Source organism: Pan paniscus, chromosome 11, assembly GCF_029289425.2.
Source record: "Pan paniscus chromosome 11, NHGRI_mPanPan1-v2.0_pri, whole genome shotgun sequence".
In the NCBI taxonomy this organism is placed as follows: domain Eukaryota; kingdom Metazoa; phylum Chordata; class Mammalia; order Primates; family Hominidae; genus Pan; species Pan paniscus.
In genome coordinates this window covers 29,975,394-29,997,933 of record NC_073260.2, presented here as the reverse complement: position 1 = coordinate 29,997,933, position 22,540 = coordinate 29,975,394, and the positions used below count along the sequence as shown (strand labels likewise).

The following is a 22,540-nucleotide window of genomic DNA, read 5'->3' as shown; positions in this document are numbered from 1 at the left end:
AGCTTTAGCAATGCTGAGGGGTTCTCTTAATAGCATTCCTGAAATGGGTAGATCTGTTTGCCAACTGTGTGCCCTCATTTCTGGGAACCTCAGTATTCATTTGCAAAATGGGTTTAAAAATACTGACCTTACCACTTGTTATCAGAACTTAAGAAGGTGCTATGAATCTAGTGGATAGCCAATGCCAGGCACAGAGCAGGCACTTGGCCTTCGGCAGCTGTTAAGGCCACATTAAAAAAAACCTCTCAATTCTAGGCTGGGTGCGGTGGTTCACGCCTGTAATCCCGGCACTTTGGGAGGCCAAAGTGAGTAGATTGCCAGGTGTTTGAGACCAGCTTGGACAACATGGTGAAACCCCATCTCTACAAAAAATATGAAAAAAATTAGCTGGGTATGGTGGTGTATCCCTATAGTCCCAGCTGAGGTGGGAGGATCACCTGAGCCTGGGGAGGTCGGCGCTGCAGTGAGCTGCGATCATGCCACTGTACTCTAGGTTTGGATGATAAAGTGAGTTTAAAAAAAAAAAAAAAAAAACCCAAAAATCTCAAACCAAACAAAAACAAAAAAACTCCCCAACTCTCAATTCTGAGGGTTGAACCAATTTCCTTATGTAGCTCAGGAACACAGCACATTTGTAATGCAAATTAAAAACTCATTGAAAGATTGCTTCCCAGCACAAAACTTCCTTTATAAATACACAACATACCTTAAGATTAAATCCAAATTTTCCATCTTCATCTGGTGTGATACGGATCAAGACTAAGTAGCCGTCACCATTATCATTCTGGAAAACGTTTGAAAGTGGTCATTTACATCACATCTCTCTCCAGCAGTTGGTGATAAGATATTTTCATTTAGTCAGAGCCACTCAGCTGCCCACAAGGGGCCAGGAAGCCCTGGGTGGGTGGATCACCCGGCTGCCTGCGCTCGCTCACCTTGTCACAGTAGTACTGGCTGGCGTCCTCGGTGGAGCCCCCTTTGGTCACCCTGTGGAAGTCATCTAAGAGCTGCTGATCAACGCCGTCAGGTGAGCAGGAGCCTGGAGCATTTGAAGATGGAGACACAGAACTGGATGACTTCTGGGTCAGGTAGCTTTGTGCCGGATTGTTCTCGGATAAACTCCTTCATCATGGGGAAGGAGGAGATATTAATAACTGGGTTAATATTTTATTAGAGCAAACACTAGTGACTGTAGGGGCCTGGCAGCTGGGGGCTGTATATTTCCCTGGAACCTCAGCTGCATAGGTTGTCGGCGGGATTTGAGTACACCCAGGGCCCACTGACCACCCCTGCCCGCATCTGGCCTAGACACTGTCACATGGTTTGGGGAAAAGGGATAGGAGGCAGGGTGGATCTGGAAACTGCTGAAAACTTTGCTCCCTTCCCTGCTGCTTTCAAAGGGTGACAGGGAAATGTGTCCAGCTACTCTGGTGGTTTCATTACTGAACCAGGCTCTGCCAGGCAAGCTCATGCAGATGCACAGCCCATCCCTTCTGAAAGCTTTTTTCCTTCTGTCTCATTTCTGCGGATGGTTCTGCTTCATAGGACTCTTGCCTCCTCAAAGGAAACAGGACTGTTGTTGTTGTGCGTTCAGGAGAATTTATATTATTCCTAGTTGGCATGATTTGCCTGGGACATCCATGAACTGCCACGCTGAGATCTTGTTACATTTTCCTCTATCGAATATAGTTTCTTCTGTATCGTGGAGCTGCACTGTCTAGTATGGTAGCCACTAGTTATATGTGGCTACTTAAATTTAAATAAATTAAGACAAGAAACCAGCCATACTTCACATGCTCACTAGTCACATGCGGCCAGTGGCTCCTGTATGAGAGAGTGCAGTCAGAGAACATTTCACCACGGCAGGAAGTCCTACTGGACAGCACTGTCTTAGAGAGTTACAGATGATGAAAACTGAACAGAACTTTGTGGTCATTTGTTCTAACTCCCAGTTCACAGGTGAAGAAGCTGAGGTCAGGAGAGGCTGAGTAACTTGCCCAGGGTCACATGGCTTTCCCCCCGCTTAGCAGACAGAAACCTGACCGATGTGTGTCCTGAGCCTTTCTTCCCTCTCCAGACCATGCAGAGCCCACTCCCAAGACCCCCATTTCTAACCCCTCAGAGTCACAGGGATTAACCATCCCTGCTGTCACTGTACAGGACAGGACCCTTGAGTCTCTGCATCACCCACACCAGCCCCTTCCGGAGCCACAGGCCCAGCACAGACACCTTACAGAGCTGATGACTATGGGGCTCTCCTACATTCTAAGACTCTGCCCTGCCCTAACCTCATCCAAAGTGAAGTGAGGGGAGAAGCGCAGAGACCAAGTCATTCAGTGAAACCCAGACAAAAGACAGCTGCTACTGCCTCTTTCTTGACCTTCACTTCAAGCCCTTATCCATGGATTTTTTATGAAATTGGTGCTTCTCTTTCTCCTAGTGAGTTTACATGAGCCTAATTTAAATATAAAATCTGTATCATAGTCACACAGAATGATTCATAATCACAATCTATTTGAATAAAATATTCAGTGACAGACCAATGGAGAAACACAGCGATACAGTAGGACAAGAGTCTGGCCTTATGGTGTCCAAGTGGCTGATTGGGGGTAGGGTGTTATGGATGGGAAGGCATTTCAGAGAGAGAATATTTTGGAATTGAAGTTGTACACAAGTTTTCAGATTGAAAAAGCATGACTTTCACTTACGTAAAAGGAAGCTTTACAAAATTCCCCCCAAATACGGCATCTTTGCTGGGTTTCACTGTTTACAAGAGCATCACCCAGTGGCAGAAAGGGCAACTGCTTGGCAGTTACAAAACAAGTTAAAATGGTATTTCCAGTTCTCGTTCTGTCTGTCTCTGTCTCTGTCTCTACCTCTGTCTCCCTCTCTCTCCCTCCCCGCACCCCCCCCAATCCATTTTTTTTTCTTTTGAGGTAGGGTAAAGCTCTGTTGCCCAGGCTGGAGTGCCGTTACGTGACCACAGCTCACTGCAGCCTCGGTTTCCTGACTCAAGAGATCTTCCTATCTTGGTCTCTTGAGTAGCTGGGACCACAGGCATTCGCCATGTCCAACTAATTTTAATTTTTTTTTTTTTTGAGTCGAAGTCTCGCTCTGTTGCCAGGCTGGAATGCAGTGGTGTAATCTCGGCTCACTGCAACCTCCGCCTCCCGGGTTCAAATGATTCTCCAACCTCAGCCTCCTGAGTAACTGGGACTACAGGTGCCCGCCACCACACCTGGCAAATTTTTTATATTTTTAGTAGAGACAGGGTTTCACCATGTTGGCCAAGATAGTCTCGATCTCTTGACCTCGTGATCCACCTGCCTCGGCCTCCCAAAGTGCTGGGATTACAGGTGTGAGCCACCGTGCCCGGCCTTTTAAAAACTTTTTGTAGACACAGGGTCTCACTATGCTGCCTAGGCTTGTCTAGAACTCATGGTCTCAAGCAATCCTCCTGCACTGGCCTCCCTAAGCGCTGGGATTACAGGTGTGAGCCACCATCCCCAGCCCTATTTTTCTTTTTTGATTTAAAACTCAATGGTCTGTCTAAACTAGCCCATGGTACTAAAAGACAACAGTACTACTACTATTACTGTTGCTGCTAGTACTAATACTATATTCCAAGTCATTTTGTGCCCTAAACAATTTTTTTTTTTTTTGAGACAGAGTCTCGCCCTGTCGCCCAGGCTGGAGTGCAGTGGCACAGTCTCAGCTCATTGCAAGCTCAAGCTCCACCTGCCAGGTTCACACCATTCTCCTGCCTCAGCCTCCCATGTAGCTGGGACTACAAGCACCTGCCACCATGCCTGGCTAATTTTTTTTTTTTTTGTATTTTTAGTAGAGATGGGGTTTCACCATGTTAGTCAGGATGGTCTCGATCTCTTGACCTTGTGATCTGCCCGCCTCGGCCTCCCAAAGTGCTGGGATTACAGGCATGAGCCACCGTGCCCGGCCTGCCCTAACCTATTTTCTAAGCAGGGTTGGAGGGGTTACTCTTAGTCATTTATTTCAACAAATGGCTGATTTTTGGCCTGCTCAACTGTGTACACAGGTGCTCTGTAGGGCACGGTGATATTCTGTTCAGTGTGCAAGATGGACAGACAGACGAGGAAGAGGACATCAAATGAGGAGATGCAATAAGTAAGTGGCAGCTGGCCACAGCACAGGGTGGCCAGGGGTGAAGGCACCAAAGCCCTAGCGCCTCCTCTGTTGCTGGGCAGAATGCAGTGCGGCTGAGGAGCGCAGGGGAGCTGCCCCATGAATTCCACAAGTGGAGTGAAGAAAGGGGCAGGATGAGGGACGCAAGAAGATGGTGAGGGTGGGATGGAGCCAATGACAAGGAGGAGGAAGGAGCAGAAGAGGTTTGTCCCTGAGGCAGGACAGGGAAGACACCATGGAAGAGCCAGTGTGGGACTGACCACATCCTGGTTCTTAGGGAGAAAGGGGCAGAGACAGAGAAATGTGAGACACAGACTGACCATCAGGCAGACAAACAAGTATTCACCCTCCAGAAAACACATGCTTCTGAACTGTAAAGGCAGCAGGCATCAGAAAGAAACACTCCCATGAAAGAGACACTCCCGCACGAAGCTCTCCCTAAACCCTAGAAAATTAAAGACCTCCCCACCCCCGCCGCCTGTGAAAGGGGGCAAAGTCCTGCTCTCAAATTGCGGTGTGATGGAACAGGGACCCTGTTTTGGGAGCTTCTCAAGGTCAGGAGACCCTAGTGCTCTTTCTGTTCCTCTCCTAGTACTTGGAACACAGGACCAGGCACACAGGGAGTACTCAACTGAAATGCTGAGTGAATGAAGAATAAAGCCTCTTGGCAAGGTACCAAGAGGATCACCCGAGGTGATTGGGTGAGTTACTCTAAAAGAGCAAGGAATTTACTCAGGAATCTGGAAGCTCAGGTGCAAAGTGAAGGCGAGTTAAATGGTTCTCATCATCTGCAAGATCAGAACTTCTGAGAATGTGCTGTGCACAGGAATCAGCTGGGGTCCTGCTGAATGCAGAGTATGATTCGGCAGGCCTGTGTGGGTCTGAGATTCTGCATTCCGACCAGCTCTCAGGTGCTGCAGCTGCTGGCCTGTGGCCACAGCTGGAATAGCACGGCGCTAGAGGAACTCATACCAGTTCACCCAGAGGGCACAGTTTCTTCTGAATAAAATTCCTGGAGAAATTTCCCACATGGCTCCTCACATAAGGATCCTTGAGTAATAGAAAGAAGACTGTCTTCCAATACACATTTTTATGATGTGGAGACAGTCACCACAGGAAACAGCTCATCTGGGGCTGTAATAAATGCCAAGGGCACAAGATCAAAGTGGCAGAGGGGATATGGTTCAGGTATGGTGCTTTCTGAGCTCACAGTCTCTTTCCTGCTGGAACAACAGATCACGAATCTGTCTAGGCTTCCCCTATAGATATCAGACACCTCACTGGCAAGAAAGCACTTGCTAAACCTCAGTCAATTCATCCCTGAATTCTCTGAGGAGAATTTCTCATTGACAGATGCCCTGCAGGGGCACCTACCACATAGTCCTGCTCACCGGTGACAGTTACCAAACTTGTCAAAGTAAATATGTTTGAGTTCTTGGGGTACAGATAAATATGGTGTGATGTTGCTCATGTGATATGGACACATGATGTGGAAGTGGCAGAGGGGGCATCCCACTGTGAAAACTTAGGAGTTTGTATCTCCGGGCCCCATCTCGTTTCATCTAACCATTTGTCCGTCCGTCTGTCCGTCGGTCCGTCCATCCGTCCATCCATCCATCCATCCATCCATCCATCCATCCATCCATCCATCCATCCAAATAGTCACTGAATGTCTATTAAATGCCAAATAACCATGTCAGGTTTTAAGGAAGGAGAGGTGAATAGGGCACTATCCCTGCCCTCAAAGAATTCATTGTCCAAAGGAGAAGAAATACAATTAACCAAATAATAATATTATCATGTTACAGTGGAGATGCTCAGATGTCTAGGGTACTGTGTAAGGCCAGGAGAGGCTTCCTGGAGCAGGTGCACTTGAGCTTGAGTTTGAAAGATGAATTAATAGGAGTTTGAACAGGTAGTCAAGTGGGAAAAAGGGCATTCTGGCAAAACACTGATAATAACAAACACACGAACAAAAGCAGTAGCACAGGTAAAGGCAGGAAATGCTGAAAAAGCAGAGAAAAGGTATTTAAGCAGGAAGTGACATTCTTGGATGTGTATTTCAGAATGATAAATTTGCTATTCTTGTGAAGCATGGTGTGGAAGGAGGTGACACCAAAGACAGGGGAACGGTTTGGATATGACTGAGCTAGACTGTGCAAGAGACGATGGTGGCTGCATGGGGGCAGTGCAGTGGGGATGGCGGAGGAGTCAAACGTAAGAGATGTCTGGGAGGTAGAATCAACACGATGAGAAATGGCATAGGGACAGTGAAAGAAAAGGAGGAGTGAGGGACGACTGATGTTTCAAATAGGTGCAAACTGGGTAGTACTGAAACAATGGCCCCCCCTTACCAAGACACAGGAACAGCCATGGGCTGGACACCAACATGAGGAGCTGAGATTGGATCATATTGGGTTTCAGGTATTTGAGAGACATCCACACGCAAGTGGACTCAAACAAGAAGGCAAGGTTCAAGGAAAAGGGACACAAACACTCTGAACAAAACCCTGTCCCTGCCTGGTGTCCTCCGAGGGGGACATGTAGAATGGTATGCAGATCCTTCCTCCACATTCAGATCTGGTGCCACCCTCTAGAAGGCTCATTTGCACTTGGAGAATGGTGGTTACGAGGGTGATGGGTGGAAAGTGACTACATTGGAATTGTCTATCTTAAGGAACAGTAACCAACGCTGGCAGGTGGAACTGGGAACAGACACCATCTGTGTTGTCCTGAGAGTTCAAGGCAGGAACCTTGATGCTGGGTCAGCGTCAAGGAGGCTTCCAGCACAGCTTGGGAAGAACAGTGGGCACCTGGGCTGTCTAACGACAGAGCACACAGCTGCACTGTAGGGGACTCTCCATTGCTGGCAGGGCGCTCAGGCCTGGGGGAATTCCTATACTGCCGCCAAAGCTGAAGAAGGGGATCCCCTAGGTTCCTTCCAATGAACAGAAGTTTTTTGTTTTTTGTTTTTTCGTTTCTTTTTTTTTTTTTTTTGAGACAGGGTCTCACTCCAATGCCCAGCCTGGAGTGCAGGGGTGCGACCACAGCTCACTGCAGCCTCGACCTCCTGGGCTCAAGTGATTCTCTCATCTCAACCTCCCGAGCAGCCAGGACAACATGCAGACAACATCGTGCCCGCCTAATTTTTGCATTTTTTTGTAGAAATGGGGTTTTGCCATGTTGCCCAGGCTGGTTTTGAACTCCTGGGATCAAGCAATCTGACCAGCATGGCCTCCGAAAGTACTGGGATTATAGGTATGAGCCACTATGCCTGGCCAGCACAGAATTTTTGAAATAAAAAGCAATGGCTGCCCCAAATCCCATGGAAGAAGGCAGGCTCTAAGGAAAGAGGCAAACAAACAGCAAAGAAGTTATGCAGGCATGAAGCCCCATCCACTCGGAGGGTGTCATGCTGGTGACCCATCAAGACAACTGTGATAAAATAGCAACCAGAAAGTTTTTCTAATACAACTCTAAACTGCTCTACAATGTGTTTCCCCCAGTTTCTGTTCTGCATGTCTCTTTCTTTAGGGAACATTCTCTCCCTTTTATCTGGGTGGAGAGTGGTAGCTTTTTCATTTCTGCCATGAAAGAAACTTACTTCTCTGCAGAATTTGGTCTTCATTCGGAAGCAGGGAAAGGAACACACAATGGCTGATAGAACCTTGGGAGCAACAAAAGAGTGCAGCCTACTTGGGCACAAAGCAAACTGCCAAGGATTCATAACTATAATCATAAACTTTGCTGTGCTGCTATAAATACGGAACAAACCAGCAAGTGACTCATCCGCTAAGATGGCACTCAGGCAGCCTGAGCTGCGCCACTCTGGGTTTACAGCCAAATCTAACCGCTCTTTTTCTTTCTCTCTTTCTTCTTTTTTAAACGAGTACAGAACATCGCACTTAATTCTTCTTCTTAAAAGGAACCCTCCTCACTGTCTGTGATATTATTCATCCGATTTCTCTGACAGAATGCTTCTTTTTGCCTCTTAACACAAATCTGCTGTATAAAACATGTCAAATATTTTGTAAACATTTTGCAAATACTCACAGAAACTAACCAACAGGTTTTTTTTTTTTTCTTTTTTTCTCTCACCAGGTACAGACCAGTCTGTACTTCTTACCTGGAGCAATGGGGGTCCCCAGACCCTCAGCCTCCTCTGAAGACCCAGCACAAAGTGGCTTCCCACCGGCAGGAAGAGGTCTCCCACCTAACAGAGGTGGCGGGGGCTGCTTTTCTGGCTGTTCATCCCACTTGCAGAGCACAGTCACTAACTTGACCCCCTGACATGTCTATTGTCAGTGCACCTGGCAAAACCCCGCAAGGAAGCCTGCCTTTGAACCACTGTTATTTGCTATTCTTAACATTTAGCTGCAAGATAAAAAGAGCCCCAAGATGACACATTTTACAAGGTCTCAAGGAGGGGTTTCAAGAAGACTCATTGTGCAATGTATAGGAACAAGCAGGGCCAGAAATCACTTACGTTAAACAGTGCTTGAAGGACTGAATTGTAAATCTTATTTAATTTTAATGAACTGGAATGTAAATAGTCCTATGGAGCTGGTGGCTGCTGTATTGGACTATGAAGGTCTAGATGCTCCGTGATGGGACTGCAGACCACAGGAGGAAAATCTGATGTAGGACACGTACTGTTCCCTAAGCCCCCCTTTTCCTTTCACCAAAGTGACAGAGCCCTGGAGTGTGGCAGCATAGGCTGATAATGTCCTATTTGCCCAGCTGGCCTGGAGGCTCCTGAAACAACTTCTCTGATTTGCTCCGGTGTTCCCCTCAATGACCAGCCAAGGACGTATAAAGTGTGCCGCTGGACTTGGGAATGAATGCAAGCCCTCTAAAGCATCCGCATGTCATTGGACAGAATGCATCCCTCCCCACCTGGCACTGATTGCATAAAGAGACAGAGGGTGCTGGGCTGTGAGGGCACTCAGAGGCTACCCACCTGCCCCATGCCACAGATGAGCAGCTGGGTGAGTGGTGTGGAGCGCCCAGACTGCAAGCAAGGTGATGATTCCAAACCTACTCCCACATGAATTCTGTGTGAAAAATGCACTTTTCGCTTGTAGATATTCTAGGGGTTCACCCTTTAAATGAACGATGGAATAAACGTGTTAGTCTAGATGAGTGCTGCTGACAACACTTTCTGCAGTGATGGGAATGGGCTGTATCTGTGCTGTCCAAGATGGAGGCCAACACTCCTGTGTGGCTGTCAAGCAATTCAAATGAGGCTCGTGTGACTGAGGAACTGAATGCCTACATTTTTATTATTTTAATTAATTTAAATCTGAATAGACAACTGGGGCTGGTGGCTGCTGTACTGGACAGGGAAGGTTTAGATGCTGTACAATTCTGTGATGGGACTGCAAACCACCACAGGAAGCTCTGACGCGGCAGGTGTGAGTGGGCTTCCCAGAGCCCTCCAACGCTTCCCTAAACCATTTTCTCCTTTTGCCAAAGCCGCAGAGCCCCCACTGCAGACTCAAAACGGCTCTAGTCACGCATGCCTGCACTCCTGCTTTGTATTTCTAGATGTGCTTGTGGTTTGAAAAGCTACAAAGTCACACAAAGGAACTCACAATCATCCACTGTAGCCCTGACAAAGGGGCAGCAGGCTGCAAGTTGGAGCAAGAGATAGCAACCATTTAGCAAAAGCATCATCCAAGCTCAGGTCACAAGGAAAGAATGACCACAGGGATTATTTAACCAGAGGTGTTAAGAACACAGATAAACTGGAAACCATGTTTGCTGTGGGCAAGGACAGAGGAGAGGTAGCAGCCTCACATATAAATGGGAAGGAGATTTGCAATTCACCTGCAAATGCCTGGAGTACAATCAGGGTGCATTTGATGCTTTCAGCCTAATAGCTACACTGGTAAAAAATTTATAGATTAACTGATGTGCCTGCTTGCTAATCCTCAGCTGTTAGGGGGGCCATTATCTTACTATATTTTAGACATAGTATGGGGCTTAACAGAATAGATACCCAATGACTATGGTTGATTTCCTAACAGTTGATCCTTTACTATCATGCTTTAACCTAATTTATAATCTACGTCTTACCTACTTAAAAAAATGATTTGCGAGTTTACCCCAAAACGTACAGATATGTAACTGTGAATCCATTAAAATAAGAAAAAAAAGACCCATATAACAAAGGCAAAGGAGGAAGAGAAGGTCCTATACAAGAAATCTGGGCTGAGGGAAGTGAATACAATTGAGCCTAGTGTGCAGTTCTGAACTCCCTGGTAACCAAGGCAAAAAGGGAAACAAATGGGTTAAATATATCTTATTGAATAACAAAAGCACTCAACCAGTCTTTCAGGACAGACATTTTTTCTAGCCTTGAGCTATGAGGGAACTCTGTCACATTAAAAAAGCGGGGTGGGGGAGGTAGGACATAAAAATTTAACAAAAAATTTCTCAAAGAAAATTAGAGATGTTCTAACATGTTTGTTTCTTTATACTATTAATTGAAAACAGAACCCCTCAGAACCCTGTTGTTCGGAGAAGGCTTTTAGAAGCAAGCATATTTCCAATGATTTGAAATCATGTGATGGTAAAACTTTAATAATCTAGAGAAATCAGAGTTAGCATGGCCCTAGAGTCTGTACCTCCAGAACAGGGAATGATTAAACTGGGCTTTGCTTGTTAGCTGGAGAGGAGACTAATTCAAGAGACTAACAAGTACTTAGCGAGTAGAAAGTCTTTGTCGTGGACAAAAAGAAGTACAAGCTCTAGACCCCAGGCACATAGACCGTCTTCTGGGTGAAAAGGTAGAGTCTGATTTATGTTCTTATCCTGGCAGAAGGCACCTGTGGGAGCTGGCTGCAGGCACCAGCTCTTGGTTCCTCTCAAATGGCAACCTGGACCTGAGCAAATTCCGCAGCAGCCAAAAAGCAAATACCCAGAAATAAAACAACAAAAGTTTCTTACTCTTGGTGCGGGCTTCGGTTCTGAGAAACTTCAGAATCGCTGTCTTGGGGGGCCAGAGAGCCCTTGTACGTGTAAAATACATCTTCCGTTTCCGTGATGTAGGTCATTTCATTTGCAAGGTTATCTGCAGAAGAGTGGCGTGGCTTTCGGATTTCGTGCCGGAGCCGAGGACTTCGCCTGGGTGGGAAAAACGTTGAGTGCAAAGTGTTCAAAACAAATTCCACTTAAAAATTTTATTAGACACCAGTGAACCTCGTGTCCTGACCTTTCTAAGGATGCCTTCCTTGGCGGAGGCTGACATTCCCAGCCGGTTAACTCATTACTACCCCAGCAGAAGGCACCAAGGGTGACACAAATCCCTAACACTCTCAGTCAAGTGGTGGCTCCCAAAACAGTAGCCTCAGCTGTATAAACAGGCAGATTTAGATGGGTTTATGCCCTTTGGGAAGTGACAGGTATTGACTTAAGGGTAAGTTATTCTTCCAGGAGGACTCAAGCTCTCAAAACATAAATAGGCCATATGGACTGCTATTCAGAGAATTTTTCTGATTAATTTGAACAATGCAAACAAAAGGGTTAGAAGCCAAACTACATTTCTCAGCAAAACTCCAACCTTATTTCAACGACATCCCTTCATGTGAATTTCACTTGATCCAAGAGAAAATGTTTGCTTTTTAAGATATATCCCTTATTAAACACGTTTATATGCATTAGATGGGCATATAAACACTGGACTGTCCTCCAACAGTGGCAGTAGGCATGTGACCTTGGGCAAGGCACGTCACCTCTCTGGGCCTCGGCTGTACTTACCTGCTCCTGAGAATGAATCCAATGAGGCCGTGTTCTCAGGGCATCCAGTGTGGCACCTGGGCGTCAGCTCCTGCAGCGGGGGATCCCAAGCTGCCAAGCTTTCTAAGTTCTATTTTCCCTCACAGTTTTTCCATCTTCCCTTTCTTTGTTAGCCATTTCTCCTCAGGACTGTCAGGGCCTCCATGATTTGCAATCCCCCTGGGCCTGGATAATCAATAATGCTGTGTCCAAAGCAGAAGTAAAAAGGCTCTTGTGACTCCTCAGGAGAGGACCTATAAATAGCCACAGGAGCTCCGGGCCACGAGTGTGGCAACATCCAACGCCGCTGTTCCCCTGGATCCAGTCCTGGGCTCTCTAGGCCCCTGGCATTGCTGCCAATGAGATTTTCAGATAAATTAAGCTGCTGTGTTATAGCATAAATTTACCTCTTTAGAATGAGGTATCTACATGTTGGAAACCAAGAAGCAAATCTATTCAGTTATGTCATGATTTCTAACACTAAATACTATCACTGTCCCTTCCCAGAGCATCAGGCCCCCAGTGAAGGGGTCCTTCCCTAGCAGGCCCAGCACAGCATCTCCTCTGTCTGCCTGTCTCCCAGTTTCTCTTAGGCTTAGCAGATCCTGGATCAGGTATTTACAGCCACACACTCTTACTCCAGTGTGGAGCTGGGGGCAATGATTCCCTGCTAGGTTTCCCCTCTAGCCCCTAGCCTTTTTGGAGGTATTCACAAAAATGGTGTGATGTCTTTGGGGACCATTATAATAAGATAATGATAATTCCACCTGACTCTTTTAAAAGCTTACTACGTACTTATACATTATTATTTCATTTGCGGTAGTTTTTATCATCTTTTTAGAGATGGGGAAACTGAGGCTACAGAGGTAAAGAAACTTGTTAATTAACAGAAGGGCCAAAACCTGAGTTTAGGTCTTTCTGCTACAAACCCAGTGCCCTTCTCACTTTACCAAACGACCACCTATTTCTTTTTAAGCTGAGTCCATCCTGTTAAGTTGGCCGGCTACTTACTGATGTGCATTTGCTTCTGCTGCTGAAGGTCATACATCCTTACATCATTTACATCACGTACCTGCGTTAGTTTTCCCTAAAGTTTATTTTGTGGGATATTAATGGAAAACATGAATTAAGTAAAGCTAACCATACTTCTTTATTATTGGACGTCTCAGAGTGTTTAATATGCTAATGTGTGCTGTGATTCCAAAGGAGGCCTTTCAGCAGGCTCGAGTTTCCCAAACTATTTAGATTGAATAAGTTTTTTTAAAAAGAGCATCTCAGCATTATACACGATGGAAAACATTTAGCTAGACTTGTGTACTTCATGAAAACAGTTACTTCTGCCAAGAGCCTAAAATGCAAATTGTAGGTCATCTATCTTCAGGAGTTTATAAGTTGAGTTTTTATTTTTAAAAGAGATAAAGTGTCTACTGTTGGGTAGTACAAAAAAAAAAAAAAAAAGGAGGACATACCAGTTGGGAGTAATGGGAGGGGAACGAGAAGGCAGACTCTTGGTTTCTAAGTGCTCCACTGATAAGGATCTCCGCATGGCTGGGTTCCACACCATCCCGCCAATCACCTTTTTGCAATATTGGTTATTTACCGACCTGAAAAACCAGATGCAGGTTCACTTTCTACACTGACGTTCAACAGGAAAGAAATTACTGCATGTGTGAAAGTCTACACATGCTTCTTGTCTGAAGGAAGGCAGGTTAATGCCAAGGTTATGAGGAGTAGAGGGAGACAGCTCAAAAGCGATTCCTGTCTGTCCTGGAATTTCCTTATGTGATTTCTACTCTTCGGGTGAAAATCCTTTCTTGTCCTCACTACTCAAGCAACAAAGCTGTTTCCAGAATATAACCAAACCTAACCAGATTAGAAGGAATTCCAGGATCACACAGAAATACAGCTCCAGTGATTTCAAGGAATTCTTATTTTATTCACACTGGCCTAAGTAAAAATATTAAACATTTTTTCAGGTGCTCTTCATCATCCTAGCTGGCAGGAGCTGTCATTATAAATCACTGGTAAATCTTTGAGAGAGAATCTGAAAATGCGCTTAGAAAGTAGTTTCAAACTGGGCACAGTGGCTCATGCCTGTAATCCCAGCATTTTGGGAGGCTGAGGCGGATGGATCACTTGAGGTCAGGAGTTCAAGACCAGCCTGGCCAACATGGCAAAACCCTACCTCTACTAAAAATACAAAAAATTAGCCAGGTATAGTGGCGCATGCCTATAATTCCAGCTACTTGGGAGGCTGAGGCATGAGAACCCCCTGAATCCCCGAGACAGAGGTTGCAGTGAGCCAAGATCGCACCACTGCACTCCAGTCTGGGGAACACAGTAAGACTCTGTCTCCAAAAACAAAAAATTATACAGAGTTTCAGGCTATGTTCTTTGAAATGTGCTACCCTGAAGGTTACTTCTGAATTTTATTTATACCTAGAGAATTTAAATCTTAGCTATCTAGACCCCTCAGAGAATGAATTATTTGAGAAAATAGAGCATGAAGCCTGTCACCCTGTTAAAGGGTGACAACTTTGGTTCTGGCATCTCTAAATTTTAAACTAGGATTTAATGTCTTATGAAAACATTCTACACATTTCCTTGTGACATGACATCAACCAACCAACAAAAACAAAACAGAACAAAGAACAAACAAAAGAACATAAACAATATGAATCGCCCTGTAGCACATCATGTACTAATTCACATTAAGAAATGCTGTTGTCACCCTGATCAAAATGCTTACAACAGCATCACTGGGAGACTCTTTCCTCTGAGGCAGGCCTACATCAGAAACCACACTGCCAGTGATGAAGAGCACAGGATCAAAACAAGGGGAGCAAACTGCCCAACTCCAAGGTTTAATGTGTCATGGGTTATTAATAGGGACTCTCTGAAAAAAAAGTGTTCCATTGTCCCATAAGCTTGGAAAATAACCCAACAAATTTCTTTTTATGTGGAACCTTTCAGAAGGCCCAATAAGCAGATGTGTATCTGTATCTCTAGGGGCTGGGCAAGTCATGTGACCCTTCTAAGCCTCAGTGTCCTCATCTGTAAAATGGAGGTAATGAGACTTGAAATTCATCAGTATGCTGAAGCTGGCAAAGGTAGTAAAAGAACTGCTGACTTGTCCTCCCAAGCCATCCTCCCAACCCAAATGATCCCCTGTGGCAGATTAAAGATGACTGCAAGTTCTTTGAGTCTTGCATCTGGGTTGGCTTGTGACTGCTTTCAGCAACAGAGTCGCTGTGCCAGTGCCAGGTCTCACCCTTAAGAAGGCTGAATGGTTCTGCCTTTGGCTCCTGGAACCCTGAGTGTCCATGTAAGAAATTCAACCACCCTCCTGGAGTATCCAGATGGGGATGCTAAGGAGTCCAGGTGAGTCCAGCCTCCCAACCATTCCATCAAGACACCAGGTATGCAAGAGAAGTTATCTTGGATCCTCTGGCCACATTCACTGAGAAATCCCTATCTATACCACACAGAGCAGAAGAGGCCTCTGGCCAAGCCCTTCTGGGATTCCTGACTCACAAAATCATGAGATATAGTAGAATGGATGTTGCTTTCAGTCACCAAAATAGGGGTATTTTCTTGTGCCACAATACAAGACCAGAACCCAGCCCTGCTGGCATTGGATGCATGCAGATGACAAAGCTTTGCAGATGAAGAAATAGAAGCAACAAATTAAAGCTCAAGTGACAGAGGCAGGATTTGAACCCAGGCAGCTCAGCAACAGAGGGCATGCTTTCAATTGCCTCCCCATTCCTTCTCTCATCTGGCCTGAGGATCAGGCCCAATCTAAGTCAATGATATAATCCAGTAAGTTATTTTCATGGCTTGCTCAACAGTAGATCTACTGAATGTATAAAAATACTAAACAGTATTATAAGAGCTAAAAGCTTAATATATTCGCTCTTGGTTCATCAGAAGCTGAGAGATAGCATTTAGCACCACAAATAGTATCACTGATACTAACAGAAATTAGCTACTTGTTCAGTTTACAAGTTCCCTAATGATTATCAATGTATTAGGAAAGTAACTGGAACAGTCTGATGCAGTTCCACATATCAGATAGATAACGGCTCAGACACGGGTCTCATTTAGTTAGTAATAGCCACATCAACAACAAATCACGAAAACAATTTTGAAAAACCAACAAATGATTTAGAAAATATGGCCTGGCGCGGTGGCTCACGCCTGTAACCCCAGCACTTTGGGAGGCCGAGGCAGGCGGATCACCTGAGGTCAGGAGTTCGAGAGCAGCCTGCCCAATGTGGTGAAACCCTGTCTCTACTAAAAATGCAAAAATCAGCTGGGCGTGGTGGTGGGCACCTGTAATCCCAGCTACTTGGGAGGCTGAGGTAGGAGAATTACTTGAACCCAGGAGACAGAGGTTGCAGTGAGCCGAGATCACTCTAGCCTGGGCGACAGAGTGAGACTTCGTCTCAAAACAAAAAAAAAAAAAAAAAGAGAGAATAGGCTGGGCACGGTGGCTCATGCCTGTAATCCCAGAACTTTGGGAGGCCAAGGTGGGTGGATCACCTGAGGTCAGGAATTCGAGACCAGGCTGGCCAACCATGGTGAAACCTTGTCTCTACCAAAAATACAAAAATTAGCCAGGCGTGGTGGTGTGCTCCTGTAATCCTAGCTACTCGGGAGGCTGAGGCAAGAGAATCGCTTGAACCTGGGAGGCGGAGGTTGCAGTGAGCCAAGATGGCACCACTGCACTCCAGGCTGGGTGACAGAGTAAGACTCCATCTCAAAAAAAAAAAAAAAGAAAAGAAAGAAAAAAGAAATTATAAGATTAAATTGACAATTTATGCTACCTCCTAAACTTAGAGGGTAGTCTTAGAACAAAGAAAACAAAAATACAAACTGCATGGTTATTTCATTTAGAGAATAAATTTATCTTAATTAGAATTTTAAAATGTATATATGAATTATATATATCAATGTACATCCATTTCTTTTACTGTACATCATTTTATTTAGAGAATAAATTTTAATCTAAATTAGAATTTAAAAATTTATATATTATATTTATACATAAATATATATAAATTTACATCCATTTCTTTTCCTGTACTAGTCATTAAATATTTTGAATATCATTCCTGTGGCTAATAGTACCTATCTCATAGGAGAGTTGTAAGAGCCAAATATAATTATGTGCCCAGCACAAAGTAAATGCTCAGTAATTATCAACTGTGATTACTACTGTTATTTTGTAATTATTATAGGCAATATATCCCAAAGTCACCTGACTCTGGAAATGTTTTTCTATTCCTTCATTCATTTTTACAGAGCATCTTATGGAATTAATGTTCTGTGGGAGAGGCTGGCATAGTGGCATCAGACTGGGATAGCCCAGTATGCTGGCACCAGGAGACACACAGAGCCATGGCTCCATTTCCTTTATTATGTCATGATGCAGGGTACAGCTGCCATTCTGACTGCTTGCAAGTGCTGAGTTCAGCAGAGTTGAGGGGAGAGAAATGCTGGGAACATGAGATATCCCTTAGACACTGCTGACCCCGGGAGACTTTTAGTTATGGTTCAGAGATCCAATGCCTGGAGCCCCTGGGCTATGGGTTTCCTCCTCTGCCTAACAATGCCCTCTATTCACTGATGACCAGGATGCATTTACATCTCAGCCTAGTGTGGACACAGTCTTTACAGCACACTCACTTTTTGGTGTTCCGAGAGCCCATAGTCCAGTACTGAGACAGAACATTCTTTTCCTGAGGTAGTAGCTTCTTTGCCTGAAAGAACGTATGGTGCTCAACACAGGATTTCCACAAGTTTTTGCAAGATCGGTAATTCAGCATGTTGAAGGCCACAATATGTTCCCTGGATTCAGCCTGGGAGGAAAAACAGTCAAGATTTCACCCACACAGACATAGGAGCAGGGACTTGTAAGCATTTAACCCACATTGGCAAAATGAGGTAAGATGCAACAGACAGCAGAAAACTGGTTTCAAAATGCCTTGGCCACAAACCAGTGTACCGGAATATTCAAGAGCACGATTTGTTAACCGTCTTTATGAACATGGTAATAGAGATGACCAGAATCTATTCTTTATCATCATCTGCGCTTCTTCACGAATGCTTTTATTTCAAATCTGTTTACATTTCTAGGCTGGATATATTTGGAGCAACCAGATAAAAACCGTCTGATACACTCCTTTTAAATTTTAACTCTGGGAACATCTCTCTCCTGAAGGAATACTCTTTCATCTCTCAGACAACTGCAAGTTTATAACCCTTTGGGTTTTTCTCTATTTGCTTTCCACCAAGCACAGAGTTGAATCCAGTGCTCATATGTAATAATCATTTTAATCATTTGCTTTGCCTGCATTCTGCATGAGTTTAGGTTTTCTGTTTTCATGTTAAATTGCCATCTTATACATTTTTGTGCCACCCTGAATCTTGCACTGAGGGGTCAGGAGATCCAGATTCCAGTCCTAGCTGCTCTGAGCTTTTGTGTCCTCATTCCTAAGAGTTCACGGCTCTGTGAGGCCATTTTAAGCATATATTACCTTTGAAAAATTGGGAAATTGACAGTAAGGGAAAATCATGCAGCATAAAAAGATAAGGGTGTAGTGCTGTGGAAAGAGCAGGTGTCTCGGATTCGTAATGATCTGGTTAAAATTCCAGCTCCCCTGACTCACTAGCTGTGGGAGCCTCAGTTTCCTCTCCTCTAAGTTCTACATCTCTGTATGGATGAGCAAACGGAGTTATCACAGTGCTATGGACTTTGCTTATGAGATATATACACCTACCAAGCCATCGTGCAGTTTCAACACATCATGGGAGGGAACTGACCTTGCTGACATTCACTGCTACTTTGCGGTGGGCTCTCTGCCAGGTGCTTTGACCAATCCCCTTTTATTTAATCTTCACAACTCCCTAAGAAGTGGGCATTATAGCATTTCTGGAAACAAGGTAACCTGGGCTAGGGAACATTAAGTAACCTGTCTAGCTGGTAAGTGGAAGAGCCAGGATCTGAAACCACTGTCTCTGACTCCAAAGCAAGTTAATCCTCCAACCAGCTAAGCAGAATTATACGGACAATCACTGGATCCTCTAGATTCTGGCTCCACAATGGCATGCTCTTTCTTCCCTGTTATATACATAGCAAACTGTCTTCAACCCTTAAAGAACTAAAAGCTGAAGTAACTTAAAAACACAAGAAACGGGGCAAAGTGGTGCATGTTTCTAGTCCCAGCTACTTGGGAGGCTGAGGCAGGAGGATCCCCTGAGCCCAGTTTGGGCAACATAGCGAGACCCTGTCCCTGTCTCTAACCACACACATATATACGCACGAAACAAAGCAAGCACAGACATAACTACTCACCTGTTTCTGTCGCTGATGTATGAAGAACTTTTTCCTTTTGAAAGAAATTTTGAGAATGTTCACCCTTCAAAAAATAAAACAAAACACAAACAAAGCACATCAGGGATCGGCCAGGTTGAAGCTGATGCCTCTCAATGCATGTCCTTTACTCCATGATCCTGATGAGTGGGGGCTCTTGGCTGCCTAGAGTTTACTCCTCTGTAGAAATGATGGCAGCCCCACTGCTGCAGGCTAATACCAAGTAGCTGACTGAAGCTGAGCACTGCGTAAGGGCCACTGGATTATGATGTAGCTTTTAAATAACAAGAAACACAGGCCATGCGCTCTCTTTGCTATAAGCTGCTTTTGTGGCACTGCAGCTCTGCGTGAGCTGGTATATACATGGGGAAGACAGCTGAGAGCAGCATGGAGCAGCTGAAAGAGGACAGACCTGGTCCGAACCCCAGCTCCATTACTTAACAGTCACGTGTCAAGTAGCCTACTTAACATTTGCAAGATAACAGAATTTAGTCACCATTAACTGAACATTTTTTAGATACTAGGCTGCTACTAAGAGCTTTATAAACATCCCCTCAACGAAGCCCTGCAACAATCCTGAAAAGTACATATTGTTATACCCAGTTTTCAGATGAGGAAACTGAGGCTCAGAGACATCACCAAAGTGCTCAAGATCATTCAACTAGAAATTCCTGGAGCCAGGACCTGCACCCCGGTCTCAGCTGACTCTGAAGCCTGTGCTCCTAAGCTCTCCACTATGAAGTCTTCCCAACAGTGGTGAAAACACTGCCCTTCTCAGAGAGCGGCCTTGTGAGGATTCAAGCAGAGTAGGAATGTCAAGTCCCTACCTTGTCACACAGTAGGCCTGCAATGCTTGTTCCTTTAATTAAAAACATAACTTTTAAAATAAATTTACAGTTGACCCTTGATCAACAAAGGTTTGAACTATGTGGGGTCCACTATCTGGGGGATTCTTTTTAACCAAACATGGATGGAAAACAGTATTTGCAGGATGCGAAACCCACACATACAAAGGGCTGGCTTTTCAAACACACGAGTTTTGCGGAGCCAACTGTGTGACAAGTCTGTGTAGATTTCAGTAACTACAAGTGGTCTTGGAACCAATCCCCCAAGTACACTAAGGGCTGACTATCATTCATTTATACAAAACTTCTGTAATCCATATAAAGGGTGCATATTTCCCTGCTGGAATCTTTACTTCTGAAATACTTTCGGGAAATGAAGGAATTTTACTATTCTCTAGGATCACACAAAGACCTTGGTAGAGCATTCTAGAATGGAGAGGCTGTGTAGGTAAAACGAAACTTGAACTATTCATGGGACATTCCCCCAGATGGATCAGCAATATACCTCTATTACATATTAGATATTACCTAATACACATCTATTTTCAATCATCTGTTGGTAGATGTAACTGTGAAGTAAATTTTTTGGGGTGACTGCAGGTTAATAGTCTAAGGATGAGAAGAGTGTCTGGGCTCACCCCTTCTGGAGATACTCTTCCTAGTGTGTGTTACTGCTCTGCCATCTCCCTGAAGTCGGGGGAGTCTCCTCACGATTCTCCTGTGCCAACTGGCAGATGCAAAAATTCCTGTTCTGCAGAACAAGTCAGGAGAATCAACTCCCCTTTTGAGTTCTTACCTTGCCTGGTTTTGGCCCATGGGTATCTGTGGACCTCTTACTCCCCCCACCCCTGGCTTCATATACAGGGGTAGGAGGGCCTGGCAGGCCTCCTGTGGTTCCTAGGGCTCCAGCTCAGCATCGCCTTCCCATGCTGACCCCAATTTCCCCACCTGACAGCTCTCTCCCTGAGCTGTCAAATCTGATTATGCACAGACATGAACTCTTGTCGTTTCCAGGCTTGGGGCCTCAGCGGGGCTCCCTACTGCCCTTCACTCATTTATAAGAAAAAAAAAATGCACTGAGAGCCTAGGATGTACAAAGTTCTATGCCAGGCCCGGGGGACAGAGGGAAGAGGACATGGAGCCACTGCCATCCAGAGGCTTATAATCCAGTGAGGGAGACAGGAACCACATAAAGAATGATGCATAGAAGTAAATCACTGTAACTGTGAGCACTGCATGCAGGAATGCCTAGAGTCTCATAAGAGCATTAAGAACTGAGCCTATAGGCTCCTATGGCCCGTGAAGCCCTCCATGACCTGGCCCCTCTCCTGCTGCTCCTCATGCCCATGGCCAGCTCCAGCCTGGCCTGCCCCACTCCTCCTGACTCACTAGCTGGGTTCTCTCTTGTCTCTGGACCTATACACCCTGCCACTTCTCTAGAATTTTCCTTGGGCCAAAGCTCAGCTGGTGTTCAGATCCTGGTGAGTGCCTTACCCTGCATGCTTAGGGCCCTTCTTATGTCCTGCCCCTCCTGGGCACTCGCCCATTCACCTCCCTTGTCACCCTGGGGTCACCATCTGGTGCTGGTCTCCCCGTGGTCTCTGAGGTTTACACTGGAGGCAGGGGCCAGGCCTCGACAGGAGCCATCTTGATGTTGAAGGGTGAGGGAGGCTTCAGCAGGTCTGTGGGTGAGCCTGGGGGTTGGAGAGTCCCTGCAGGCTCTGCCAAAAAGGCTTCTGTTCACAAACCTGCTTCTCCTGACCAAGTCTCCCACTTCTCTCTCCTGCAGTGACCTTGTGGGACCCACATCTTCTCCACAATGTGAGGGTCCAGCCCTTGTCTGTGGGCCCTTAGGAGGTTTGGTCACAGTTAGGCTGGACCCAAAGGGCTTTAGGCCTGTGGCACCTGGAGGAAGCCCCCGGCATCTGGAGGGGCTGGGTGCAGAAAAATGAGCCGTATGCCCATTGTGCCCTCTGCTTAGCCTGATCTTAGTCCTGAGTGGGCCAGAGAGCTGCCTGGGCACACCCCAGCCCACCAAGCAGGCTGGAGTTTCTTGCTTCCTCTGAGGGGCTTCTAAAAGAGATGAGGTGAATGAAAGATGGAGAGAAGATCCTGCTATCTGTTACACTGATTTCAGTGTCAAATTGAACAGGGCTGTCACATTTTTTGGTTTTGGAAAATAGATATATTGAAACTTAACTGAACAGCGTCTATTAAGTATGTATGCTCCTTAAGCGTTTTCCTACAAATACCACTTTTAGTGTTGAAACAAAAGTCCAGGCTCTGGAGCTAGACTCTGATGTGAGTTTCAACTACTCTGATTATTAGCTGTGTCACTCGGGACAGGTTCTTACTTACTTCTTTGTACCTCAGTTTC

The 22,540-nt window shown here is 45.3% G+C and overlaps 1 protein-coding gene across 4 annotated transcripts in view; it reads right to left on the bottom strand.

The window, feature by feature from the left end:
- The window catches only part of PTPN3 (protein tyrosine phosphatase non-receptor type 3), a 122,776-nt gene that overhangs the window by 33,836 nt on the left and 66,400 nt on the right, over positions 1 to 22,540 (bottom strand). For 3 of the 4 annotated variants that reach the window (XM_034967947.3, XM_008963274.4, XM_063594279.1), the window contains 6 exons: positions 19,301 to 19,364; positions 17,632 to 17,804; positions 13,410 to 13,544; positions 11,113 to 11,289; positions 936 to 1,122; positions 707 to 784 (listed from right to left, as the gene is read on the bottom strand). In XM_034967947.3, coding sequence (XP_034823838.2) covers positions 707 to 784; positions 936 to 1,122; positions 11,113 to 11,289; positions 13,410 to 13,544; positions 17,632 to 17,804; positions 19,301 to 19,364 — 814 coding nt within the window. The remainder of the gene's footprint in view (positions 1 to 706; positions 785 to 935; positions 1,123 to 11,112; positions 11,290 to 13,409; positions 13,545 to 17,631; positions 17,805 to 19,300; positions 19,365 to 22,540) is intronic. The other variant, XM_034967948.3, reaches the window with a different exon arrangement.